At 54.1% G+C, this 26,778-nt stretch overlaps 7 protein-coding genes across 7 annotated transcripts; 4 read left to right on the top strand and 3 right to left on the bottom strand.

Annotated features, from left to right (window-relative positions):
* Window positions 1-123: 123 nt before the first annotated feature.
* BDP81DRAFT_465707 (heterokaryon incompatibility protein-domain-containing protein) lies at window positions 124-1,075 on the bottom strand (the record flags this gene model as incomplete). Its single annotated transcript, XM_060594311.1, has 2 exons — window positions 124-166; window positions 240-1,075. The coding sequence occupies 2 exons, from the start codon at window positions 1,073-1,075 to the stop codon at window positions 124-126; spliced, it is 879 nt and encodes a 292-aa protein (XP_060438921.1).
* A 269-nt stretch (window positions 1,076-1,344) lies between these two features.
* BDP81DRAFT_440492 (aldo-keto reductase family 1 member E1) lies at window positions 1,345-2,684 on the bottom strand. Its single transcript, XM_060591517.1, has 5 exons — window positions 2,561-2,684; window positions 2,034-2,474; window positions 1,756-1,965; window positions 1,506-1,666; window positions 1,345-1,443 (listed from the first exon to the last, which is right to left on the bottom strand). Exons 1-5 carry the CDS (start codon window positions 2,597-2,599, stop codon window positions 1,422-1,424), a joined length of 873 nt encoding a protein of 290 aa, XP_060438922.1. The 5' UTR covers window positions 2,600-2,684; the 3' UTR covers window positions 1,345-1,421.
* Window positions 2,685-3,229: 545 nt separating this feature from the next.
* On the bottom strand, window positions 3,230-4,560 carry BDP81DRAFT_141033 (mannose-6-phosphate receptor binding domain-containing protein). The gene is made up of 3 exons (XM_060581832.1): window positions 4,047-4,560; window positions 3,453-3,987; window positions 3,230-3,398 (listed from the first exon to the last, which is right to left on the bottom strand). The coding sequence occupies exons 1-3, from the start codon at window positions 4,409-4,411 to the stop codon at window positions 3,249-3,251; spliced, it is 1,050 nt and encodes a 349-aa protein (XP_060438923.1). The 5' UTR covers window positions 4,412-4,560; the 3' UTR covers window positions 3,230-3,248.
* Window positions 4,561-5,635: 1,075 nt separating this feature from the next.
* On the top strand, window positions 5,636-7,210 carry BDP81DRAFT_333208 (ergosterol biosynthesis ERG4/ERG24 family protein; the record flags this gene model as incomplete). Its single annotated transcript, XM_060585656.1, has 3 exons — window positions 5,636-5,697; window positions 5,753-6,057; window positions 6,105-7,210. The coding sequence occupies 3 exons, from the start codon at window positions 5,636-5,638 to the stop codon at window positions 7,208-7,210; spliced, it is 1,473 nt and encodes a 490-aa protein (XP_060438924.1).
* A 3,864-nt stretch (window positions 7,211-11,074) lies between these two features.
* BDP81DRAFT_333168 (family 3 glycosyl hydrolase) lies at window positions 11,075-13,904 on the top strand (the record flags this gene model as incomplete). Its single annotated transcript, XM_060585653.1, has 3 exons — window positions 11,075-11,301; window positions 11,351-11,993; window positions 12,156-13,904. The coding sequence occupies 3 exons, from the start codon at window positions 11,075-11,077 to the stop codon at window positions 13,902-13,904; spliced, it is 2,619 nt and encodes an 872-aa protein (XP_060438925.1).
* Window positions 13,905-16,088: 2,184 nt separating this feature from the next.
* On the top strand, window positions 16,089-19,170 carry BDP81DRAFT_333302 (fungal-specific transcription factor domain-containing protein; the record flags this gene model as incomplete). The annotated part of the gene is made up of 8 exons (XM_060585660.1): window positions 16,089-16,194; window positions 16,391-16,750; window positions 16,901-17,147; window positions 17,213-17,500; window positions 17,642-17,893; window positions 17,949-18,842; window positions 18,914-19,014; window positions 19,073-19,170. The coding sequence occupies 8 exons, from the start codon at window positions 16,089-16,091 to the stop codon at window positions 19,168-19,170; spliced, it is 2,346 nt and encodes a 781-aa protein (XP_060438926.1).
* A 4,894-nt stretch (window positions 19,171-24,064) lies between these two features.
* On the top strand, window positions 24,065-25,464 carry BDP81DRAFT_399870 (uncharacterized protein; the record flags this gene model as incomplete). The annotated part of the gene is made up of 2 exons (XM_060588616.1): window positions 24,065-24,169; window positions 24,250-25,464. 2 exons carry the CDS (start codon window positions 24,065-24,067, stop codon window positions 25,462-25,464), a joined length of 1,320 nt encoding a protein of 439 aa, XP_060438927.1.
* Window positions 25,465-26,778: the final 1,314 nt, after the last annotated feature.

Below are 26,778 nucleotides of genomic sequence, written 5' to 3' on the forward strand. Positions count from 1 at the left end.
GAGGGAAATCTCTTTGATGCATCGGAAAGTTATCATAGCCGGCTGCTAGATGGGGTTTGATGCACCGAAGCATCGACTCCTTGTTTGGTTTAATCAAGCGTGGATACGGTGAACCTCGGATGCTTATTCTCTGCGTGCCCTTCTTGAAGTCTCTGTCCATCGCGTCCTTTGAAACGTAGATGGTGTCTAGCCTCATAACCCTGAAATCTCTTGGATGTGCTGCAAGAGCCGGTGATAACACTCTGAGAGGCTGAGGCAACGTATCGTATGATGTCCAGGCCATCAGGCTATAGTCCTCGACGGTCCTGAGAATTTCTTCCTGGAGGCGGCGGAACGCTCGGCCACCCTCCCCGTACAGAAGTGGCATGTTGATCTCAAAAATTCCCAGTAAACAATAAGCAGTGTCTTCGACTCGAGTTGTCTCTCGGCTGGCAGCCCATTGCATTCTGTTCCATACGGTAAAGTTTGATAGCTTTTGAGCACCCTTCAATTCGAGAGCCTCTTTGTCTATCATAGTGTGTTTATGAATAACGTCCGCAAGGTCGACCCTCGTTCCTAGAAAAGACCAATTTGAAGCGTAGAAGTCGACTTTTTCTGGCGCAACAAGCTCTTGGAGGGTCCAACCTCGAGTGAACCATCGGCTTCCGAGGAATGTTTTTTGATCGTTCTCGATGGCGACGATGTGATCCGAGTCCAGGTCAGCAGCGAGATTGGGAAAGCCAATGATCGAGGCGTACTTCAAGGGGGGCACATCTTCCAGATAGGCGTAGCATATCTCTGCTTCTCGGTACCAACGGAACATAGAATTAATGGCCTCAGAAAGCTCGGAGCTCGAAGACTTGTCGATGCAACAGGTATCGATCCAGATCCAGTCAAGGCCATCTTTCAGGGCGAGTGCGCAAGAGCCTCCGATCTTTGGCCACCCTGCCTTTTGTCGAAGAGAAGTCTGATTTGGGGTCCGGATGTCCTCGAAGATGACCTCTTCCGACCCCCAAGTGTGCGATAGAATGGCATATTTGGGTCGTCCGCTGATGAAGCTCTCTAATGTCAATGTCGTGGTGTTGAGAAGTCGCATGGTGACTTTTGTGCTCCGTCTGCAACTTCGACCTTCCCCTTTGGCACCTGTGTTTCTTGAGAGGGTAAGTCAGAAGAGAAAACAGGAAGTTTGTTGCGGCTCGCGATCGAATAAGGTCCGGGGTTCATGTGACGGCGTTTTGAGGTTGACTCGATGTGAAGTGAGAAGGAGGCTGGGTGAGGGAACCTGTCAAGATTTCTGGGCAAGCTGCAGCCACGTGATGCATTCATCCACTTCAGCTGAGGCTGAGTTATCTGCAGGTCGCAGGTGGTTGATTGGTCACAGTCAAACTAGCATGAACTTATGAATTGGGAGTTATTCTATTTCGATTTTCTAATAGCGTTTCTCAAGGAGCTTCTGTGGGGTCCCTATCGCATTTCGTTAGTCTTCCTTTCTTGCGAACACTTCATCAAGTCATTCTAAAACGTACCAATCGGTCACCAAGTGCTCATCAAGCGCATCCAATGCAGCCAGGTCCTCCCGGGAGATCTCGTACTCGGACACGTTCGCGTTCTCGATGAGGCGCTCCTGGCGCACACTCTTGGGGAGAGTAACCATGCCACGGTCCAAAGACCAGCTAGATGAACCACAGTCAGTTACTGCGACCACTCTACCAAGCCTCCAAATTCCTTGACAGCGTGGAAGTTGGAACCATGGACGCTAACTCACCGAACAAACAGCTGCGCAGGAGTGCAGCCGTACTTCTTGGCCGGCTCTAGGATCTTGGGGTGCTTCATGCGCATGCCGCGCGCCAACGGTGCGTAGGCCTCGATGGCGATGTTGTGTTTGGCGCAGGTCTCCCTGATGCGAGTCTGTGTGTTGAAGGGGTGGACCTCAATCTGGTTGATGACGGGTGCGATGCGAGGCTTCGAAGCCATCAGTTCTTCAATCTAGAAATACCGTCAGTGTCGTTGCCCGTGGTCTTTGTTTGAAAATCGGTCGGCAAGTTGAAACTCACATGAGCAGCACCATAGTTGCTAACACCACCCATCTTCACCTCCCCAGCATCAATCGCATCCTCAATCGCCTTCCAGCTCGTCAACCTAGCCTCCTTGCCCCCATATGGACTATGCAGCAAGAACAAATCAATGTACCCCAGCCCAGCAACCTCCACAGACTCCTTGATCGACTTGCGCACGGCATCGTACGAGGTACTGCTGCTCGCCAGCTTACTCGTGTAAAACACATCCTCGCGCTTCAGACCCTGCGTGTTCTTCTCGGAGCTCGTAAGGAAATCGGCAATGGCTTTGCCTGATTCCGCCTCGTTGTTGTACATTTGCGCGCAGTCGAAGCCGCGGTAGCCGGCGGTCAGGGCCCAGGGAATGGACTTTGTGGCTTCGCGGCCAGACATGCAGTAGAGACCCAGCTGGATCTGGGGGATAGACTTGCCATTTGCAAGCTTTGGTGCGTGTTAGTCGATGTGCCGGTAGTGACAGCATTGGGGAAGGGTTGAGAGTGAGAGTGAGAGCGAGAGTGAGAACTCACAGTGAGGCGTGTCGCCAGAGTGTACTTGTTAGACGCCATTGTTACTACTTCAGTCTCACTGCTGCTGTCTTGAGGTTCAACTTGGAGTGAGAAAAGTGAGAGAGATTCCAAAATCCGTTCGGAGTACAAGGTCGCAACAGTGTCGCCCGACGTCGCGGGCTGACCCGCCGTGACATCACGCTGGAAAGAGGGGCGGTGGCGGGGCATCATCCCGCCCCGGTTTCGGTCTCCGAACGAACGTCGTGAAATCTCCGGGAGCCAAAGCTTCAACTCGGACCTGGACGTAGATACATCTCGGAAGCCACGTGCACCATCATTGGCTCTTTAACGTATTCTTGCGCTATTTTTCTGCCAAATTCCCCCGACCTCCGAGAGAATCGTCCGAGCCAGGTAGTATCAATTGGCAGACACAGCTGTACACTTCTTCAGTGCATCCGGGGCCGCAGTCTGAGTGCCGCCAAAGGGTTCTAAGCACGCAAGTCACAACAGAAAACGAAGCAGCGCTTAACTTCCACGAACGTCATGAATCGTCTATGCATTCTTCACAAGGGGTATCTAGGATGGTTGCCTGCGACTCACTTACATCCCCTGAAAACAAACCCGCAGCTCCAACACGCAATCGCAATCTGTGTAAATCAAAGGAAAGTTGATGCTCAAATGCTTATGATACACTCCACGCCTATCGGCCTCAATCGTCCCACTCCTCATCCAGCTGGTCTATCAGTCGGTTTTCATCCTCACGGTTGCGGCCTCTGCTCGGTGATCCAGACAGATGGCTGTATCCGCGCCTCCCAGGAAGCAGCTGCGCACAAGAAGACGTCGAGATAATGAACATGTCCTGCAAATCATGTCAGAATCGATTCTGAAGAAAAGAGTCGCGAATACTACGTACACTGACAAATCCCCAAATGCCAGCCCAGAGGCTGTAGTTGGGCAGCTGTCGCCAACCTCGCGCATTTGCGACAGTTCTTTGGTAGAACACGCCACCTCCAAAGTAGACGAGGACGGCAATGACAAAGATGATGGCAAAGACACTGCCGGGACCGACGCTGCCTGGCTGGTGCGGTTCGGCTCTGGGGCACGCATGCTGGGAACGCGCTTCGAAGAAGTACGCGCAGTCATCGGGGTCAGACCCGACGAAGGAGATATGCGCAGCTCCGCCAACCTGTTCGGTATCGCAGTGGAAGGAGATGGTAGCCGACTTGCGGCGCGTGGTAGAGTCGGAATCGTCCTTGTCGGCAGTAACCTTGTTTTGGGTGTTGCCAAAGGCGCTCAAAGCCGTTGCCTCCTCCTCATCGGCGTACTTGTTGTAGGAAGCCCCATCGTGAGCCTTGGATCGTTTCGACTTGGTCTTGCCGCAAGGGGAGCCGTTCTTGTACTGCAGGACGAGTATGCGCCCGCGGGTCTGAATATCCATGGATGATGACCTGGAGGCCGATGCAATCAGCATTTGTTTGTTGTGCCTACAAATCCGCGCAATACGTACCCAATGGAGTAGACCTCGTTCTTGTATTCGTAGAACGCGCTAACGTTCTTTGATTCGCTCTTTGTCAGGCCTTCGACATCGTCAAGTGCCTCAATGACTGGCGCGCAAATGTTCAGGGTAAAGTTTCGACCGTAGTCCCACCCTCTGGCATGATAGTCGACAGAGACGCCTGACTTTGACGACTTGCCCTCCTCCGGCTTAACTGCGATGTCCGGCCGCAGGTCGTAGAAAGCCCCGCTGCCGCTCTTGGATGCCGCCGTACATGCCGGTGCACTCGTTGTCGTTGAAGACGTCGTGGTATCGGCAGCGCGAGCTGTCGCAGCTGCGAGGAGAAGGAGGAGTGTCGAGGAATGCGGGAAATGCATGATTCTGTCTCTGTTTCGGTGCAATACCGATAAGGATGAATTGGAATGAAGGATCGTTAACGTCGGCGCCCTGTGGACGCGGGGGTGACGTGGGCGCGAGAAGACCCCTACGTCAATTGAAGATAGTCAGTCGCTGGGAAGTCGTAATCGAAGCGAATGGTGTAGCGAATCTGCTATGCGACGAGAAGTAACGATGAGGAAACGTGGACACGGATCCGTTGGGAAGAGATGTGAATTATCGAGGTGCACAGAGTAGAGCGGTGCCTGGCCACGAAAGCCACCTTGGTCACTTCAATTCGTCAGCCTTCATCTGCAGGGAATGACGGGAGTGACCGGGGATGGGGCATTGATTGGTGGATGGGCCCTCCTTGCAGCATCCGCCGGAGGTTGAGCGCAGTCAGGCTGCAGTGTCCGGAGAGGTACCCACCAATCTCCAGATCACGTGCCATTCTGTTCATCCCTCCTGCCGTCATTGGGACAGTCAGTTGCGGTTAGTCTTAGTCAGCGTGTCAGATAAAAGCGGCCCTGGGCGATTGCCGACAGCCCGTAATAGGACCCGCCCGCTTCTGATACGTCCAGCTCGACCAGTGCCATGAATGTTTCTTGCAGGTGAAAGACGGGAGGGATCACTCTCACCGATTCGCACCACCAACAATCAATATCTTATAACATTGATGTTGCCCGAAGGAGGCATTGTAAAATCATTCTCAATATAAGCTTCTTCTGGTCGTAACCTTCGGACTGGTTAGCTTTGATATCGTCCGATGTTGCTGAACGTCCCCCCGGGTGCCGCCTGCCTCGGTGGAACCATTCCTCCGGGAAGCTACGACGGAAAAGGCCCACCGTACAGCGTAAACGGTTTCGTAGCCCCACTCCCCGTCCAGCCCAATGAGGCGGCTCAACTTTTTATTAGCGTCATCGAATTGAGCTCCATGAGGTCACCCGGAACACCAGAGCTCCGGCGCAAGCAGTCCTTCACAGCCCACTTGGCGATTAACAGAAACCGGGGTTGATTCTGAGCTCTAGAGTTGCTGTCACTGTCGCATTCGTATTTCCACATTGAGCTGGTGGGGCGTACAAATATTTACATTTTCCTTTTCATCTACGGAAACCTTTTCGCCAACAACCTCAAGTCAAACACGCAAAGCTTCGACACGAGCTTGCTCCCCCTTTCCATCCCATCAACCGAACTTGACAGCACTTGCTTTTGGGGGAACGGTCAACATGGCGTCCAAAGCAAAGAAGGACGCTGTCCAACAGCCGCATGGTTACGAGTTCGGAGGACCGTGAGTAATTCAGATTATCGTTGTTTGAATATCTAGCTAACCCGCGGCAACACAGCATCGGCGCCTTCGGCATCTCTTTCGGTCTCCCGATCCTCGTCTATCTCTTCACCTTCAGCTGCAACGACGTGTCGGGCTGCCCTGCTCCTTCCCTCCTGAGCCCCTCGACCCTCAAGCTCGATCAACTCAAGCGCGAAGTGGGATGGCCCGAGGAGGGCATCTGGGGTCTGGCAGACAACAAGGTCACTGCTGCCATTTTAGGATACTACCTGTTCAACGCGCTCCTCTACAGAATTCTCCCCGCGACTGAGGTTGACGGCGTTGAGCTTGTCTCCGGTGGCCGCCTCAAGTACCGATGCAACTGTAAGCTGCCCGAGTTCCGAGAGTTGGGGCTCCACTAACAGACGCAGCCTTCGCTTCCAGCATGTTCATCCTGACCGTTTGCCTCGCCGGCACCATCGCCCAGGGCTCCGAGTTCCCTCTCTGGACTTTCATCACCGACAACTACATTCAAGTTGTCACCGCCAACATGCTCATTGCCTACGGCATTGCGACGTTTGTGTACGTGCGAAGCTTCAGCGTCAAGCAGGGCAATACGGAGCTCCGCGAGTTGGCTGCAGGTGGGCACTCTGGCAACCTCATCTACGACTGGTACATTGGACGCGAGCTCAACCCCCGTGTTACCATCCCTCTGCTGGGCGAAATTGATATCAAGGAGTGGTTGGAGATCCGACCTGGTCTGCTGGGCTGGTCTCTCATGAACTTTGCGTGGATGGCTAGACAGCACCGCACCTACGGCTTTGTCACCAACAGCAGCGTCTTCGTCTCTGCCGCCCAGCTTGCATACGTCATTGACTGCTGGTGGAACGAGCCCGCGATCCTGACGACCATTGACATCACCACGGACGGCTTCGGCTTCATGCTGTCCTTTGGCGACCTCGTCTGGGTCCCCTTTGTCTACTCCCTGCAGACGCGTTACCTGGCCGTATACCCGGTCTCAATGAGCCCCCTGGGTATGGCTGGTACCGTCGGCCTCATCGGTGTCGCCTTCTCCATCTTCCGCCTGTCCAACAGCCAGAAGAACGCCTTCCGTAGCAACCCCGACGACCCCAGCGTCGCCCACCTCAAGTATATCGAGACCAAGACCGGAAGCCGCCTTCTCGTATCGGGCTGGTGGGGAGTGGCTCGTCATATCAACTACCTTGGTGACTGGCTTCAGGCGTGGCCGTACTGCTTGCCCACGGGGATGGCTGGATACACAATCGTCTCGGCAGGCACCGGATACGCCCAAGCCGGACTTGAGGGAGCCTTCAAGATGGCCGACGGTCGCGAGGTCATTCAGGGCGTGGCTCGTGGTATGGCGATTCCCATCACGTACTTTTACATTGTCTACTTTGCCGTCTTGTTGGTCCACCGCGACCGCCGCGATGACGAGAAGTGCTCTCGCAAGTACGGCGAGGACTGGGAGAAGTACAAGAAGATTGTCCGGTGGAGAATCCTGCCTGGCATCTACTGAGAGTCTGAGAGATCAGGAGACGTCAGGAGATGGCCCCGGAAAGCAGGCCCGGAGAAGCACACGATTGGGTATCTCTTCGGCCCGTTTCTGGAGTTGTGGAGCGGGTGGATACCGTGGATATCGTGGATCACATGGATGATGGGTTTATCTGGAGCTCACGCTAGCTTGAAAGTCTGCTCTGGCTCGCCCGGCCAAGGGCGTTGGGCAAACGGTTGCGCATGTGGCGTTCATGGCTTGGAGCTTGAGAGGTGCGATTCTATACAGCCAAGGCGAAGGAATTTGGTTCTTAGTGACTTATAATCGGGGGTAATTGCGGACTTGGACCGGTAGTCTAGTCATCATAAGCTTCTTTTGCCTTTGCAGCTTAATTCTCACCGAACCCCGCCATGTACGTCGTGAACTTGTGTCCAATGGCAGCCGCGATTAGTTCCTATGAGACAAAGTGGACGCAGAAACGTCGAATTAGACTGCCTTCCGCCCACTCGGGTACGAGGGAACGTTACGTGCTTTACTGCGAGCTGCACGGGTACGTCAAATCGGAATTCCGACTTTTAGTGAGTGATCATGAGGGGCATGCCATCCACGCAAACTTTTCTTCCTCCTTCGCGTGCTCCCATCGCGAGAGCCGATGTTGACCGGAGTGTACAGCGATGGAAGATTCTCCAATGAAATAGTAAACGGGCCGAAAAGACTCGGAGACCCCGCTCCTTGGCGAGTGGTCGGCACAGCTCATGATTAGTCTTATGTTGGACTACGAACATTCGATGCGGGCATTCAAGCTTGATTCACGATGGGGATGGATGTACCCGGGATTCCGCGGGGAACGATGGATGATGGTGGATGGAGTCTTGAGATGGAGGCACTGGGGGAGAAGGCACATGAGGAGTAGGAGAGGGCTAAGTGGATTGGCTGGGTTGGGAATGCGGGGGAGATGAGGGGGGAGACAAACTGGAGACTGTGAAGATGGAGAAGAAAAGTGTGTGTGGGTGAAGTGTGGATGAGGAAGAGAGGGCCAAGAGGCGGGGATGCGTTGTCGTCGACAACATGCAAAGTACCTCACTGAGGTGTGCGGTGTAGAAGTTGGTTGGTTTGGCGTGGCGTGGCGTCATGTAAGTCGCTGTGTTGGACGGTTTAATCCTCTCGTCAGTGTGAGTGAGGCTGTGAGGGAAGAGATTATGGTTTTCATGCAACTAGCAGATAATTGGGATGACGGGAAAAGTTCAAGTTTAAGCATAGTTTTTACGTCCGGTTTAACATCCGTAGATGAGACGGATACTCCGTACACAAGTACCTAGTCCGTACGGATATTGCACAGTACAAATGATTCAGGCACAAGCATATTTTTGAGTTTATGTTTTGGAGCCTCCATCCTTGGACGTTGCATTTTCCCATTTGCTGTGTAAAAATTTTTTATTCATATTGCACGCTGTCAGTAAGAATGACAAAGACTCGTGCCAAGCGAATCAAATGCCGAGCGTGGTGTGGAGAGTGTTTATTCCGATCTGCAGCCCAAGGCACTCAAAATCCTGCTCATCACGCGCATGCTTCGTACCGACCGAGAAAAGGAGGGAGAGAGGGAACCTTGATGCTTGAGGAAATTCGTTCCTTGGAGTCGGTCAGCGGTCAGTCGACAGCTCGCCCGGGTTAACCACGGATGTAACGCTGCTGCAGATGGTGGGAACCAGTTGACAATGCGTCAACCAATTGGTGACGTCCAAGTTCCATCGAAGCCGTCATGAAGGAGAACATCGAAGCAAAGCAAAGCAAAGGAAAGGAAAGAAGACGCCTCTTTGTTGCCAACGGCGGGAAGGCGTAGCGCCACCTCGACTGACCCAAGACCGGGAACCGCCTCTAGGCCAGGAACACCTTAGCGTATGGGTGCAGTGCGAATAGTACTGCTGAGATACATGCAGCCACGATGGAATCCCCCGCGTATCGACATGTTTCCTCCCGGTCGCTGACCGATTCCTGCCGTTTCTGCCGTCCAAGGCAATTTCTCCCCATTGTTCTTTCCAATCTCCAGATGAGCGACGCTTTTGCGCGGGCAGTTACCCAGTGGAGCGCTGTTTCCCTCTGCTTCTGAGTTCCAATTCTGGGGCATTGGGGGTGGGGCCCCGCTTCCCCACCCGTTCCGATTTGTTTACCACTCCGGTACGTACCCCAGAGCCGGTCTCCATTCCCCGTTCCATTGACTTTCTCTCCTCCTCGTCCTTCCGTCTTTGCCAACATTCTAGCGTACAGACAGATACACACGAGGAACAACGAATGCAAACTCAACATCATCAAATGGCAAAGATCTTGCTGCTCCATTCCGGCAGCATCGAATTACTCACATCAGATACGCCACATCCAGCTTCCAGAGACACTTGGTGCCTCTTCCCGAGACCCAACTACTCTCGAGTCTCTACTCATCTCTCCCTAGGGCCCGAGTCCCGTCATCTCTCCTGTCCGGCCATTCCTGGTCTCGCCCTGCCCGTCATCGCACTTGCTGATCGGCGCTTTTTTGTCATGACGTACGGATACTATTACTGCACCCTGACCCTAGTGGCCCAGCGAACCCAACCACCAACCCAGCGCACATGGGTAGCTGCGATTCACGCCGCTCGCCTCTACAGTAAGGGCTACCTACCCAGTCTCGGGACGGCGTCTGCCCCGGACTTTGGCTCCCTCTCTCGAATGTCTCGAATGCAAGCTCTCCTCGAGTCCTAGACTCTCTGGACGCCCCTTTCCGAGTCGATTTAGAGCCTGCCTCGAGCGCAACTCCACCCAGTCTAAGCTACAGACGGCCCTCCATCTCCAACTCATATGAACTTCCTCCTGCACACTGGCGTTGTCCTCGTCTTTGTCCTCGCCATACATCGTCTACTTCTTCTCCGCATCCAAGTCCTGCTCTCACCGCAGTGTATAGCACCGCTTTCAAGACAAAGTATCCGCGTGTTAGTCAGAGGCGGTGGGATACTTCAAGACTCTCCCCAGAATTCTCCTGTGGTGTGGTGGGGTAGCATCCGTTCAGCGTGCTGCATATGCCCACAAGTTGGTCCCATAGCACCGCAGCTTGTAAGCAGGGAAACCTTGTTGCATCATCAGGTCCAGCCCAGATCAACATCTCCGTCTCTGCGGGCCCAGCAGCTTGCCCTCGGCACGTTCTATACCTTCGGATACTACCCCAGAGGCTGAGAGAAAGAGCGCGAGCTTGTTTCCCAGAGGAGCTACCCTGGGCGATCATCCCAGCTCCTCTGTCAACATTAAAGTAGCAGCCGCACCCGCCTTCATCCAATCTCTCGGTCAAGGTTCTGTGCTCTCCTTCCACGAGACTAAAGCTTCACGTCGACCGACACTACCTCGAGCTGTCCTACCAGTGACCACTCGAGTGCTCCCACCTTGTGTCAGTGCCATTGATCGCCAGGTCACCGATTCACTTCTACTAGGACCTTCTTCCACTATTGTCTCCATCGTCATCTCCCCGCCAGTCACTCCTCCGATACACAACACATACACTCAAGGCAGGGGTTCACAATGAGGACACAAAGTCTTGTCGTCGCCCTTCTGGCGGCGGCTGATCACGTCGCTGCTGCCGTGGCGCCTGAAGGAAAGCTACACAAGGTAAGTTGCTGCCGCTGCGATTTACCATGGATCTCGTATTTTGGTGAAACCACCTTTCAGCTTTATCGGAGCATGGGTTTGTCTTGGAGAAGAAGGATCGGAGTGCGGAAGCCATTTCTTCGTCAGATCTAGCTTGACGGAAGGCATCTTGCTGTCCGTGAAGCTTATTTTCTTGGTCTCGCTGCTCAACTCGCAATTCATCATCTTTCGTATAATTCTAAACACGCTGTACGCGTCGTTGGCCATCTTGTAACCGCAATCATGCGTTTCCTTCGCTTTCTTGGTTCTGCTCTTGGTTTATCACAGCTCTCGGAACGTCCAAAAGACTCACAATGTCCACAGCGCGACCTTGCACACTCGCCCCCAGTCTACCCATCACCATGGATGGACCCCAGTGCCGATGGCTGGGCTGATGCCTACGCCAAAGCAAAGGATTTCGTTTCCCAATTGACTCTTCTCGAGAAGGTCAACTTGACCACCGGAGTCGGGTATGTATACTATCTATCCGTTGGCAAAACATGGCTAACGAGACTACAGATGGCAAGGAGATGTCTGCGTCGGAAACGTCGGTTCTGTTCCCCGCCTCGGCCTTCGCGGTCTTTGCATGCAAGATGGCCCCGTTGGCATTCGTTTCACCGACTACAACTCCGTCTTCCCCTCCGGCCAGACTGTCGCCGCGACCTGGGACCGAAGCTTGATCTACCGCAGAGCCGAGGCCATCGGTTTTGAACACCGCTCGAAGGGCATCGACGTTGTCCTCGCCCCTGTTGCCGGACCCATCGGTCGTGCACCAACTGGAGGCCGCAACTGGGAGGGGTTCTCCGTGGACCCTTACCTGACAGGTATCGCCATGGCCGAGTCGGTCAAGGGCATCCAGCAGCACGCTATTGCTTGCGCCAAGCATTTCGTTGGCAACGAACAGGAGCACTTCAGACAGGCTCCGGAAGCTATTGGCTACGGATACAACATCACAGAGTCCATTTCGTCCAACATTGACGACAGGACTATGCACGAGCTCTACATGTGGCCCTTTGCTGATGCCATTCGCGCCGGTGTTGGTTCCATCATGTGCTCTTACAACCAGGTCAACAACTCGTACGGTTGCCAGAACTCGAAGCTTCTCAACGGTCTTCTCAAGGAAGAGCTCGGCTTCCAAGGGTTCATCATGTCTGATTGGCGAGTGGCTCCCATTCCCGCATTGGATGTGCAAAGACAGCGGCTAACATGATCACAGGCAAGCTCAACACGTACGTGTCCCCGTAATGACCGAAGCGAGATTTGGCTTCTCTCCCCTATCTCCTATCCCAGCTAGCAAAGAAGTACCATACTGACTTCTCAATAGGCCGGTGCTGCTACCGCTGTTGCAGGTCTCGACATGGCCATGCCGGGTGATGTTCTCTTCAATACCGGAACTACCTTTTGGGGAACCAACTTGACCGTTGCTGTCCTCAATGGCACCGTTCCCGAATACCGCCTTGACGATATGGCTCTGCGTATCATGGCTGCCTTCTTCAAGGTCGGCTTCGAAGTTGAATCAGTCCCCGAACTCACATTTTCCTCGTGGACCAAGGATACTGTCGGACCCGTTCAATACTATGCCAAGGAGAACACCCAGGTCATCAACCAGCACGTCGATGTTCGCAAAGGCAGAGACCACGCCAACCTTATTCGTGAGATTGCCGCCAAGGCCACTATCCTGTTGAAGAACGAGGGCGCCTTGCCACTCAACAAGCCCAAGTTCTTGGCCGTCATTGGAGAGGATGCCGGACCCAACCTCAAGGGTCCCAACGGATGTGACAACAGAGGCTGCAACGATGGCACTCTTGGTGCTGCGTGGGGATCAGGAACGGCCGAATACCCCTACCTGGTCACGCCCGATCAGGGTCTGTCAGCCCGCGCCGTCGCTGATGGTTCCCGTTACGAGAGCATCTTGAGCAACTACGACTCTGCGGCTACCACTGCCCTGGTTTCTCAGGCCGACGCCACAGCTATCGTTTTCGTCAATGCCAACGGCGGTGAAGGTTTCATCAACGTAGGAGGCAACGAGGGCGATCGCCAGAACCTGACGCTTTGGAACGCCGGAGACGAGCTTGTGAAGAATGTTTCCGCCGTCAATAACAACACCATTGTTGTGATTCACTCCATTGGCCCAGTCCTGTTGACTGACATGGTCAACAACCCCAACATCACTGCCATTGTTTGGGCCGGCCTTCCCGGGCAAGAGTCGGGTAACTCCATCGCCGACGTCCTCTACGGAAATGTCAACCCGGGAGGCAAGTCTCCCTTCACGTGGGGTCCCAACCGCGAGAGCTACGGTGCCGATGTTTTGTACGAGCCCAACAATGGCGAGGCCGCTCCCCAGGACGACTTCACCGAGGGCGTCTTTATCGACTACCGCCACTTTGACCGTGCTACTGCTGGATCCAACAGCTCCGGTGTTGCACCCATCTACCCCTTTGGCTTTGGTCTGTCGTACACCACCTTTGAATACTCCAACCTGGCCGTGGCCAAGGGCAATGCCGGCGCGTATGCCCCGACAACTGGAGAGACGGCGGCAGCACCCACCTTCGGCAACTACAGCACGGACCCGGCCGAGTACGTCTTCCCCAGCAACGAGTTCCGGTACATCTACAACTTCATCTACCCCTACCTGAACACCTCGGACGTCAAGGAGTCTGCCAACGACCCGACCTACGGCAAGACTGCTGAGGAGTTCCTGCCTCCCAACGCGGTTGCAAGCACCCCTCAGCCCAAGCACCCCGCATCGGGAGCCCCTGGCGGCAACCCGCAACTTTGGGATGTCCTTTACACAGTGACTGCTACCGTGACCAACACGGGCAAGGTTGCTGGTGATGAGGTTGCTCAGCTGTACGTCTCGCTCGGCGGTCCGGAGGATCCCGTCAAGGTGCTCCGTGGATTTGAGCGCATCCCCATTGAGGCCGGCGCGTCGGCGACCTTCACGGCGGAGATTACCAGACGTGACCTCAGCAACTGGGACACGGCGAGCCAGAACTGGGTCATCAGCGAGTACCCGAAGAAGGTGTGGGTTGGAAGTTCGTCAAGAGACCTGCCTCTCAGCGCGTCTTTGTAGATGGCACGATGTTTGCGACTGGATTGTGGTGTGGATACGGCGACTTGAATAGTACCCAGTAGTTTCTAATCAATTATGTTTACTCACATTTTGGATGAATACTCTCCCATGCTTGATACTGCCTACATAGTATCTTCTCAAGGCCTCTGATATCACTCAGCGGGTCATGATAAATCTCTTTCGCGATCACGTTGTTTATGGCTATTGAATCGGCTCGGATCACGGGAAGAAATCAGGGATGAAGATGTGACTGACTCGAGCAGCAGCATTGAGTGACGCAACATGGGCCACATTTCGGTTCACGGAAGACGATGTGCCCTTGCAGGTTGCAATATGACGTGAGGGCAGAGCAATACTGAAAATTTTCTGATGGTTACAGAATGCGATGGCTCATCGAACTATATCCAGTATGCCGTCGATCTCGAGGTTTGAAAAACTGGTAGGTACTCTGTACACAGAGCACAGATGCATGAGAGGGAGAATGCTTATATCAGACCGAACGTGCTTACTCTCACCGATGCTCACCTTGCACCCCGCCCAGGTGACGACAGAGACTCTAAGGTGGAGGCATGGACCGTGCATTGTGTATCACCGAGCCAATCAGACCATGTCGTATTGCGTATGTAAGCAAAGTTGGTCTGGTGATGCAGTGACAGCGTAAAGGAAGGAAGAGAGTCTGGAAGGCGTCGAGGACTGGAACATTGGTCAAAAGTGGGGTAAGAAGAAGGAGCCAACCTCAATGGGTCTTGGCAGTTGACTGAATCTGGACCTTTCCTCATCAGGCCTTAGCGTGGGTGATCCGAGGCTCCTCCGGCCTCAAAGCGATCAGTGGGCAAGCACGAAGGCCACCCATAGTGTTTCCACTGCGGAATTCCTTCTATTTTTTGGTGATTGTTACTCATCACCAGACCCGGGTACCTCAATAACCTTAGGTAAGCAGCGAATTCCAAGGGTCCCGCGCAGCCGGAGGGGACAGCCAACTTGATGAGGGTTGAAGAAACACAGACAGACATTGGACCAACGCCTCTCAGCTTGACCCCGCTACATCTCTCGATTGCGCTCCTTGTGTCCCGTCGTCTGTATCCAGTGTGTTCCATTGACATCTTTCCCTTCTTTTCTTTCCTCTTCCGGTTCTCGTTTTCTCTACTAGAGATTTTTGACTCCCAGCGCCCGAGTCTCGCGTACAGTTTGCAATTCGCAATCCTGCTTCTTTAGCTTCGCCCGATTGCGCGCACTGCGTTACCTTGCAGCTGTCATCGTCTCTACTCCTGCGAACCCATCTGCGAACCCCCATCTCGCCGTCGCTTCGGGATCTCGGCATTCAGTCTTCAGTAGGCTGTAGCTTCTTTGCTGGTCCCCTCATCACCTCCTCCTATCCTCCAATCCCCAACCTCCAAAGGCTATTACGCCCTCTCTTCAGGCAAAAAAAAAAAAGGGACTCCTCTTTCGCCAACGACGGAGCCGCATTGGAACGAACCATTGGGAACCACACACAGCCAGACCAGGCTCCGAACCGCAAACAGCACAAGCTCCATTTCTCGTTTCTCGTTTCCTCTCAACGGCCGGTAACGCACATCCGGGCGGCAGAGGGGAAAAAGAGAGAAGTGAGAATTGCAGAAGCAACCTTGTCTTGCCTTGCCTTACCTAAGGTACCTCTAACCGCCGCAATTGGGACCTCTCAAAGCCCGAATTGTCTTTCCCACATCCATTACCCGCCTCCGGCCACCAACACCGGCATCCCGAACGAGACAGAGAGACACACCCGACCACACGCCGCCAGCACCGTACTCCGAACGACGGTTTCCGCCTTGCTGCAGGAATCGCAACTTCCGAGTGTCCAGCCTGCCCGCCGTCTGCGAGCAAAAAAAACCCACGACGCACACGCTCATCGCCTCCGATCGGCCGCCCGGCTGGCCCCCGTCACTTCCGTGAACTGTAAATCCTTCCAAACCGGCGGACGGGCTTCGAAAGGGGGAGTTCCCACCTTTCTGTGCCTGTCCCATTCAGAGGATCAGAGGAAGCAGCTTTAGTCACCACGGCCTGCTGGATTCTCGGTACGCGACAAACACCGAGCTGCATCTGTCGCCGTGACCGTGTCCGTAACCTCCACCACTGCCACCGTTTTCACCTCCGCCGCCGCCGCCGACGACGACATCCGGGTCTGATGCAAGGCCCGTCGTCATCATGACCGAGTCGCAGACCACCCCGACCCCGGATCAGGCCTCCATCGATGATCTTACCCCCGAGGAGGCCAACCGCATCATCCACTCTCATCGCAAGGTCCGATATGGTGAGTGACTCTTCACTGCCCTCAGGGTTCTGACGATGTATTGTCTGCCCATCAACCCTCATCTCATTTCATCTCATAACCCCTAGGCAAGAAACATGAGATGAAATGCTCTTCACGTTCTCTTACCTTCATCTCAAGCCCATTTCATAAATCACTCATCTCACCATCCATTGACTCACACTAATACTTCCCGAAGGCACCGCTTGCTGGCCATGTCGCCAACGCAAGGTAAAGTGCGACAACAAACAACCATGCGAGAATTGCGTCAAGCGCGAACACCCACAACTATGCTCCTACAAACCAAATCGCACAGCCTCTCACGGCACCAACCATAAGCCCGCTGGCTCCGTCACAACCGAGGGCGGCAACAGCACCGCCGGCGGTAACGGTGTCGCCGCTACAACCGCGCCGACTACAGCAGGCAACGGCACCGCGTCATCAACGCTCAACCGCAAACGCCCACACTCGCCCGAAGATCCCGCCGCGGACGCCGCCGCGGGCCAACCTCCCCTAAAGCAGGAACCCGGCGGCGCGACCTGGCCACGCGCGGCTATCGGTAAGTTATCATCATCGTCTTCACTGCCGCAAGACCAGGACACCCACTCTGGCCTGAGGTCTTTTGCTTCTGCAGCATCATCGTCGTCGTTTATGGGAAACAACAACGGGTTGTATACTGATAAGCTCCCCCGGGGACCAGTAGCCGCAGGCGTGGTGGACGAGACCGAGGCCCCCGAGGCCGTGACGCGGTATTTGGGACAGAACAGCATCCCTTCCTTGCTGAGGGAGCAGTCCGGCGCCAACGAGCTGCAAGAGGGCGTCGATATACGGCAGGATATGCGGTCCATTCTCGGGCTTGATACCTCTGCGCCGTTCCCGCTCATGTCATCGAAGCATCTCGATAGTCTGACGAGAGAGATTTCGGCGGAGCTGCCCTCGGACCGGGAAGTTATGAAGTGAGTGTTTTCTCCTCCTCCTGACACAGGATCATTATGGATAATGGGAAGACTAACAAAACAAGACTGTTCCGCACATACAAAGAAACACCCCAACAATTCTGGGGCTTCGTCGTCGACATTGACGACCTAGAGTCCAAGCTCATGGTCTACCTCGAAGACCGCGCCCGCAACGCAAGCAATGCCGCCCGCACACCGAAACCCGTGTCCGCCTCGTGGCTCGCCATCCTCTTTGCATTGCTGGCCGTCGGTTCACAGTACCACGACTCACCGTATCATATCCGCACGCGGGATTCCCAAAAGTACATACAAATATCGTTCCATTTCTTGCGGCTCGGCAACTTTTTACTGCGGTTAGTCATCCTTCTTTTCATATTCTGCTCACCCCCCCTAATCCTATGGAAATGGGTCCCACTCCGGCTATTCGGATCATGGCCGTGAAATGTAAATAAAATAAAACATCCACTGACCCGAGACCCCATATCGGCCTCAAGACCCACATTCGACTCCATACAAGCTCTTTTGCTTACCAGCTTCGTCCTCCTCAACGATATGAAGGCCGAAGCCTCGTGGGCCCTGCTCGGCCTCACTTGCAGACTGGCCCAGTCTCTCGGCCTGCACCGGCCGAACCCCTCCGACGGTCGGGACAGCGCACGGAACGACGGGCAGTCCAAGGAGATGATCCGCCGGAAGCTGTGGTGGACATGTGTGTGGCACGATACCCTCACATCACTATCGTTTGATCGGTAAGACTCAAAGGCTCGGCAAGCTACCTTACCTGACGCAGGCTAACATGAACAGTCCACCCATGACAAACATTCCCTGCTGCCCGATCCCAACAGTAGCAACCACCATCGCCGGCGAATACGGCTACCTAGACACAATGTACCACCTCTGCGAAATCATCTCCCGGCGCCTCAACCCAGACGTCGCAACGACAGTAAGCTACGAGCAAATGGTTGAAAACTGCGAGGCGGTAGAAAACCTCCGCAACATGGTCGCCCCCAACATCCGCATCAAAGAACAGTGCAAACGCGCCATCGACCGCCTCCAGCACTACGCCGTCCGCCTCCACACCTCCTTCGTCATCTCCGTCTGCTGCCGCCCCGCCCTCCGCCGCGACTGCACGAAGCTCACCCCCGAGCAGAAGCGCCACCTCTCGGACAAGTGCCAGCATAACCTCGCCGAGACGGTCCGCATGTTCCTCGCCATGCACCAGCTCTCTGTCATCCCCACCCGCAGCTGGGCGTTTACGTATCACGGCCTCTCATCAGCTCTGCTCCTCGGTATACTGGGTGAGACCAAGAACAGTCCGGAGGTCCGTCAATTACAAGGCGACCTCATCGCCGCGCTGTCCGCGACGGCCGCGAAGGAGGCCACCTCGCCCACGGCCCACATCCCCAAGACGGACAAGGATATCGAGCTGTCTGGGCCGTTATGGAGAGCGCTGACGGCGCTGCGCAACATTTACGAGCACGGCACCATTATGGGCATGTCACAGATGAAGGGGACCGACTCGAGCGGTACCGGAAGCGGGGCGAGGACGCCGTTACCGCCAATGCTCATGGGCCCGATGGGCAACAACGTCAACGGGAACAATGACGGGAAGCCGTTTGGTATGGACCCCCACCAGGACGCTGCTCTCGCCATGGCCGAGATGCAGAATGGTACAACAATGACGGAGTACACACCAAAGTATGTCACCTTTTGAGTTTCCTTGCGAGGAAGCTCTTGTTTCCCGGATCATGTGGACGACTGCTAACAAGCCACAGCATGGGATACCCACCCGTCAGCATGGATAACATTGCCAACCTGGACCCCTCAACATACATGTCGCCAATGGATCTCTACGAATCAATCTGGTGGGGTAAGTAGCGTTGCCGAATCTGTCCTCGGTTGAGAAGTATAAGGCTGACCTATCCTAGAATCGCCCGACCCCTGGAACAGTGGCGTAGACACGATGAACTTTGATTTCGTAGCCCAGCCCCCGCCGGGTCAGCCTCAGCAGCAATTCTATTTTTAAGTGAAGAAAAGCACAAAGCAAGTAAAGCATTGGAGGGAGAGAACAGACTAAAAACCTTTTTTCTGGATTCGCATCATCATATTCTTCTCGGAAAAATCATTTTCAACCAACCAACCAAATCGACATGACGCAGTATTGACTGATTGGGACATGAAAGCGGCGCTTCTCTTTTTTTGCTTTTTGGGGGAAACGAGGAAAGCATGAACCTAGGTTATCCCACGATTTGTTTTTGAGTTGGAAAATCGGAAAGGGGATGATGGATGAGTGGGTGGATGGTGCAAAGGCGAGAGGGGCGGCTGGCTTTGTTGTTATTTTTGGTTGAAAACTCTTTTCAATCTCGATAGACCCAGGCGCTCTTGATCTTGAATCTTGTTCGCTTCTTCCCACTAGCCTTTTTCTGGAGAGATGGTGTTGACGAGGTTGTCATCTATGATGTTTAATGAAGCTTTTTTTCCTTCTGCTTCTCCGGGGTTCCCACGTGTTACGATTCGGGGGTGGAAGTCAAGATGTCGTCCTGCTTCTTGGTTGCGGTCTACCTAGCGGATGTCTCAAGATAGGGGACGACGGTGCTCTTGTGCAGCTGTAGGATATAACAACTGGCGATGTAAAGAGGAAAGCCGTTCTCATCACTGTCACCCTCAACTGTGTGTGAACATCGAATTACCTTGGCCGCCGTGGATGAGGACTGTGAATCGGCATTTTCCTGGAATTTCGGCCCCACGTTTAGGCCCGGCCGATCTGAACCATCGGCGAAGGACGGCGATGGTGTAGAGCGGGGCCAATGCGACCGGAGGAATCTGGTGTAGTCTGCCCAAATCCCCCGCACGCAAGAATAGCTTAGCCTGTCTGTAGGCAAGCAAAACAGGGTCAAGAAGCAGCCACGCAGCCGATCAATTGGAGAAGAAAGCTCCGCCACAGTGCTGGGTGCGTGCTTCGACAGATTGGGCTCGGCGGCAGAATCCATTCTTCCGGATCGTGGACGCGCGGCTAGGGTGAACCCTTCAAACCCAAACTCAAGCCTCGACAACAGCTGCGACAGGCGATGGGTAGCCGGCACAACTCGAAACGAAGACTGCCATGTCCCGAATCGAGTGAGCAGTTTAAGGCGGGCTAAAATGTTGTTGGTGACGTATTGGTGGTGGCTCGTAGGGGAAAATGGTCAAAGTATTGGTAAGTACAGCCCAGGTAAATCACTGGCAATGCTCGTTGAACTCTGTGTCGAGGAGCATTCAATACCAAGGTTGGCACGTTGCCTGCCTCCAAGTTGTGACAGCCAAGAGTTGAGTTGAACAGCGGGATGGGCTGTGAAACCTGTACAGCTCGACCTAAACTCTGCTGCCGAAAGGAGAGGTCTTCGGGGTCCTGGCCATAGGCAACGACGATGGGATGATGGGATTATAACCTTGAATCAACCGCATGTGCCAATGCTGGGTTAAGATTCCTACATGCTTATGTTGTCGATATGAGCTCTGAGTCACATCTCGCGAGACTAGAATATCGTCCTCAAGTAAGATATGCCATGAGCAAAAACCCTACGACGGCCCAATTGCGGTTATTGGCACCGGGCCATCGGCATGTCGGAGAAACGCCCCGAGCTCATCTTGAAGATTGGGGGATTGAAGATTGAATGAGGGACGTCTGAGCTCAACCAACAAGCTAAGCCCAAACAGGCCTGGATGCAGCTTGCGATGCGCGTTGCGGTGTTCCAGTCTTGGGGATTGAGCAGTTATCTGTGCCGAAAGCTGGACGAAACCATCATCTCTGAAAAGTAGCGTCGAACGTGCTCTACGAATAGTCAATCACGGAAGCGTAGGACCCCTCCCCCACGAGTCAAGGGCAGATTCGGCATCTACAGTGTGGGAGGGAGTGAGCAAGAATTGCGTGTCGGTACGGATAGCCGTAGCCTTGTACGCGTCAAGCTTTTTGCATCCACGATCCCCTCATTATTTGTGCGAATAGGCCGCTCAGGAACCGGCCGACCAGATGCGCGGTCATGATGCTGACTGTCCGCGGAGGCCGCTTTCAACAGTCGCCAGGGGGCTGCTCTGGACGCTCTTGAGAGACAGGGATTGCTCTTTACTCCCGCGTATTGTCCCCATTCAGTGGAGTATCCGGGCATTAGCTGGTGGGTTTGGTGTGGTTGCTGACATCTCATTGCGATATTGACGGGAAGCTTGACATGCAAAGCGCTGGGATCTGGATCCAATCCAACGGGCCTTCATCTTTTTGGGGAGAAATCGCAGTCCCTAGGCAGCGAGATAGGCTTGTTTTTTCCTTCATTTGGTGTCGACGGCAGTGTGAAGTCTAGCAAGAGATGTTTACTCCGTCGCATGTATGTTTCCTGTATCCAGAAAATGGAGGTGGTTTCAGTATATGCCGTCATGTCTGAACACCAGCAGTTCGCAACGCCAAGACGGACGGATGCCGGTGTAAACGATTCCTCCTGTCTTCAGAAACGTTGTCCTGCTGGCGGCCTTTGACCATACGTTGCGTGCTGAGTGTTGTCGGGGTTAGAACTTGGGACGAAATACGGCAATAGGCATTGCTAAAATTTGCACCGGGCTGGCCGACCAGATGGGAAAATGTTGGTCAAGCCCTGTCGGGATGATACCTAGATGGCTGCCGCGAGTGCCCTGAACGATAGCGTCGATAGGCGACCTCTTGTGGCTGGTGCGAGTTCAAGGTGTGCAATGAGTCGCGTGCGAATTCTCTAGTCCCTTAGTTCTACGGATAGATTAGCTTGTGAATGGTTGATTCAGTCGATGGATAGGCGATACGACGGTGACGACCAAAATCCTCATTGCTGGCAGGGTGCTGACCACCGGTTCCATGTGGGGATGGTTGCGAGCACCTTAGCTTAGGCCTGGGCTTCACAGCGCCACTGCTTAAGCTTGTCAGTTGACTATGCCGATCCCAGATTGTGGTGGTCGCCGACTCGGGTCCGTCTAAGGAAATGGTGGCATGCTGAGATATTGTCTCAAGCTTGAATGGGGCCGGCGATCACATATGAGTTTGAAGAAACAAGCCGTTGGTCGGTCCCCGGCTCAGGATTCGTTTAATGGTGTCCTCGGCCATCCAGCCAGCAAAACCGGCGCATCGATTTCTGGTAGGAAGATAGTGGCAGTAGCAGTGCTGGTGTTGTTGTCGAACCGGGTGGGTGGTGAGCAGCAGCAGCAACATCGGACCAAACAAAGTCAGTCATCCGTTGACGTGCCGAATTGATGATGCGGTGACTCGTGAGTCGTGAGCAATACTAGAGCTGGCAGATTTGGATGAGGATCTGAATGCCGAAAACCTGTGCAGGATACAATTACCGTACTGAGGAAGGGCACTCCGTCATCAGCAGTTGAATGGACGGGAGGCTTGACGAATGATGGCTGTACAAGGGCTACGCCGTGATGGAAGGAGTGGACCACTGGGCATGGGGCATGGGGGGAAGGAGCGATGGACATGGAAGACGCCAAGACGCGTGGCCCCCAGGCCTCCAGGCGCAATGGGAAAGAGGAGGTACGAGTACCTGCTCTGAATCATGGCAGTCCAAGTACTCGCTCTTTCCTCAGCCTGACCTAACAATTCTCAGAACATGAATGTTCTACAAGATTAGGTAGTTGCGATCAACGACTGCATTTCTGGATATGAAGGAAGGTCCAGACAGAGTTGTGCCTCCCGCCACGAGGGCTCGGATACCGTCATAGAGGGAATCCAACTTGGAAGGCAGGTTTGAGGCTGCGAGAGTTTATAATGATGGGGGATGGGGAAAGGCCCGAGGAACGGCGAGCAGACACCTGAGATTCGCACTTGCCGCGTACCTTTATCCACATGACAACTTTCCCAAAACAGCACTTGGTTCCATCTTGATGGGGACGGATCGTGTATACGTACCTGAGCAGCACACACAGCAGGTGCGAATTGAGGTAGCTGCACGCGAGTCTGAGCCTCTGCAGGAAAGAGCCAAGAGCAATTGCCTGATTTGCACATGCCCAGTACTCTTTCTGTCCTCCAGAGTGTGATACGGGGCAGGTACGAATAGGATGTACCTTTCTACGTATTGCGTACCTACTCCGTATACTTCGTACTCCTAATGCGCAGTATGGAAGGTACGCAGCATGGCAGGTACGCAACGCAAAGCAGGCAGGGATGCAGCGCAAAAGATGAGAAACCCAAAAGTCTTGGCATCGCACCCACTGTTGCCGTGTGTTCCCACCTTCTTGTTACTCACTGGACAACTGCGTTGCCCGCGAGCCCCAAATCCGCCCTTTTTCTTCTTGCTTTGGCTGTGTTTCGCCCACCCGCCTAATGCTCGTACGGTCAACTCCTACCGAAAAAATGGTCCATCCGTTTAAATGAACGGCGGAGCCCGCTTCCTGACTACGCCGCTCGTGAGTCGCTGCTTGCACCCCCCGTCCGCCGATTCTTGTCCCCTTTCCTCAAGATCCTTCCTCTCGGTGCATCCACGTCTTGTGTGTTTTTCTTCCCGTCCGTCCCCTTTTCTCCCCGAGTCGGTCGCATCTTGTCCGTCGTCTTTGTCCTCTTGGTCGGCGCTCTTCAGCAGTGTTTGTCTATCTTCCGCTGTCTGACGTTATCACACGAGTCGGCTTTCCAGATTCCGCATCCCGTCCTCTCTAAATTGACGACCACCAATAAGTCCACGGCAGAGACGAATATTTGAACACGCGCGACGACATCATCACGACCAGCCACACGACTTCCCGATTGCATTGAATGTGCTTATTGTTTGGAGCGAATTATACTTTCCGACTCTAAGAACTACCCGACCTGATCCCCGACAATTGTCTTTGGCCGGCTCAAACCACCGTAGGACAAGCACACGGCACTCGAAGAGGAAAGCAAATCGAACTCCAACACCACTCGAGCCCCTCGCAAATCAGACATCATGGCCGACGTTAACCCCCCCAGCGGCAAGCTGCCCTATGGCACTCCCGAAGGCGGCTGGAAGGCAGTGCACACATGGAGGACTCCGGACTGGGTAGAACCAATTGTAAGGAACAACAACTTCGCTGCGGAACCACTGCGAATGTAGCTACTATCAGGCGAATCTTCGACGCTAACCAGCACTAGCTGATTGTATCCATCATGCTCATCGGCTTGTACGTCAGTCGTAGAAAGAACTACTCGATCCTCCGCCGCGGAAACGCGACGTACGAACCTCTGTTCGAAGAGCGAGGCGACTCTCCCCGCATCTCCGACGAATCCTACGATCCTATCCGTACCGATCCCTTCCCGCCCAAATACCGTACCATCTTTGGATGCTACCGCGTCAAGACCCCGAACTCGAGCCGTTTTGCGAAATACGTCCACTCGAGAATCCTGCAAAAGTTCCCTTTCCTCATCGAAATGTTCTACTGGGCCATCTCCTTCTTCTTCTACCGCATGACGGCGACCCTAGCTCAGAGCTACTACGGCAGCAGAAAGGCTGTCTGGGACGTCGCACAGGAGCACGGCCTGTTTCTGCTCGAGACCGAGGCCAAGTTCTTTGGCGAGGGCACCAGGACCGGTCCCGAACGCTGGGTTGAATGGCGCGTTTCCCATTGGTTCCTCGAGGGTGCCCAAATCGGCGACTTCCGTGGCATCTGGCTGACCATTTTGAACCGCGGTTACTCTCTGATCCATATTCCTGGTACCGTCGGCTTCATTGCCTACTACTTCGCCATGGCGCCCACCCACGCCCGCTTCTGCACCGTCCGTCGCACCATGACCTTGTTGAACATGTGTGCCTTCATCATCTTCATCTTCTACCCGTGCGCCCCACCCCGTCTGATGCCCTCCGAGTACGGCTTCGTCGACACGGTCAACCTGGAGAACGCCGAGAGTGTCTGGATGAGCGGCAAGTTCGTCAACAAGTTGGCTGCCATGCCCAGCATGCACTTTGGCTACGCTTTTGCCATCGGCTGTGTTTTCATCGCCGACTCGGCCATTCTCAACCTGCTCTTCGGTCGCCTGAGGAACTACCTGCTGCGCAACGATCTGGACAAGTCGCTAGATATCGATGACGTCGAGCTCAAGGAGATCCAGGAAAACCGCAAGCGCTGGAAGAGTTGGTTCATGTTCTGCTTCGGTGTCTTCTACCCGAGTTGGATTCTGTTGACGATTGTGGGAACCGCCAACCATTACCTCATGGACGCCTTCGTCGCCACCTTCTGCGCGTTGGTCGCGTACCTCTGCAATCGTGCTTTGCTGGTGTTCCTCCCCGCAGAGGACATGCTGCTCTGGGCCTTAAGACTCGAAAAGCCGGTGCCGACAACGGGCCGCATGAGGAACATTGCTGTCCGATAGAGGGTCGATTGTTTGAGAAAAGCGCGTCAAAAGACATGGAATAAAGATCTCTTCACGGAGTCATCCATTTAAAGCATCGCAGAGGCGTTGGGAAAGGAATAATGGCCACTTCTTATATCTTTGCACACTTGGCCCCTGGGTTAATCCCATGTGTGCCGAATTAGCCCTTATAATGAAAATCTATCCTGTTTTGTTTGTCTATTCTCCGAGACTCCGCCACACCCACAGTGATGAAATGTCCAATTTTTAAGCTCCTGCTACATGTCGCTTGTTCGTATCCGGTGGATCTAGGGAGATCTGATTCGATTGTCCGTAAAAAGATCAACTATCTGTACAACGTGTACAACACGTCATTGGTTTTTTGAATGAGTGTAGGCCACACCTCGGGGCATTGTTCGCTGACCCTGCAGGACTCTTTGGCGCCCGGCTGACCCTGGGAAATGGGAAAAAGGCTGTACCCGCTGCCCGACTTCATTTGCCAAGCCGAGATATCCGTGCGGCCTGTGGCTCTGTTTGCCTGCGGGTTTGTTACGGGTGGTGGTTGGCGGTGGCCGACGGAGCCGGGACCCGGTCTTTGAGGTGATGGATTCGGACTTTTTTTTTTGGGAGGTTCATCGAGATGAGCATACTAAGGCTCATCTCTTGGCAGGTCAAGTCATCAAACGCGTTTTGTCTTTGGGTTCCTGAAGAGATTGAGGATATTTCAAGGTGGCCGTGGACTGCATCGTCTGAAGGCCGAAAGCTGTGGCCGTTTCTTTGCGCCGCGGCGTTGTTGTTTTCGGTCTGGTAGTCCGGCTGGTTGAGTTCCTGGCTTCGCTTTCGCTTTTGGGTTCATCTCAGATCTTTGCCGAGTACTGACTCTCTGACACATCCAAAGTCCACGCAATCCGCGTATCTGTAATTGGCCCACGAGTCGGCCCGTTAGACGTAAAGAAGTAGCTATAGGCAGCAGTCTTTACTGTTCAGTCTTTAGGCAGCAGCATTTGTAGAAGCAAGGTCAGCATTGAAAGGAGGCTACGTCCTTAATCATTTTGTCGCTTGTTGTTGCTCCTTGCTTTCATCTAAGTTGTGGGTACACATTTGTCGAGTGGAAGATCGAATGATAGGCGGAAGTTGAAGGGGGGGGGGGGGGGGGGGGACTTTGTCAAGAGCCAAAATTTCGACCCAAAGGTAGCGATGTGCACATAAAGACTCAGCCTAAGCGCGGAATATTGGCGAGTGATTCATCCCAGAAGATCATTCGATTGTCTAGTGGCTACCTCTTAGCTCAATTGAAAGTCACACGTTGTGGTACTTTAGTTTGTATGTCTGCCA

The sequence above is a fragment of the Colletotrichum phormii genome (genome assembly GCF_030913505.1).
Source record: "Colletotrichum phormii strain CBS 102054 chromosome Unknown BDP81scaffold_32, whole genome shotgun sequence".
Classification (NCBI taxonomy): domain Eukaryota; kingdom Fungi; phylum Ascomycota; class Sordariomycetes; order Glomerellales; family Glomerellaceae; genus Colletotrichum; species Colletotrichum phormii.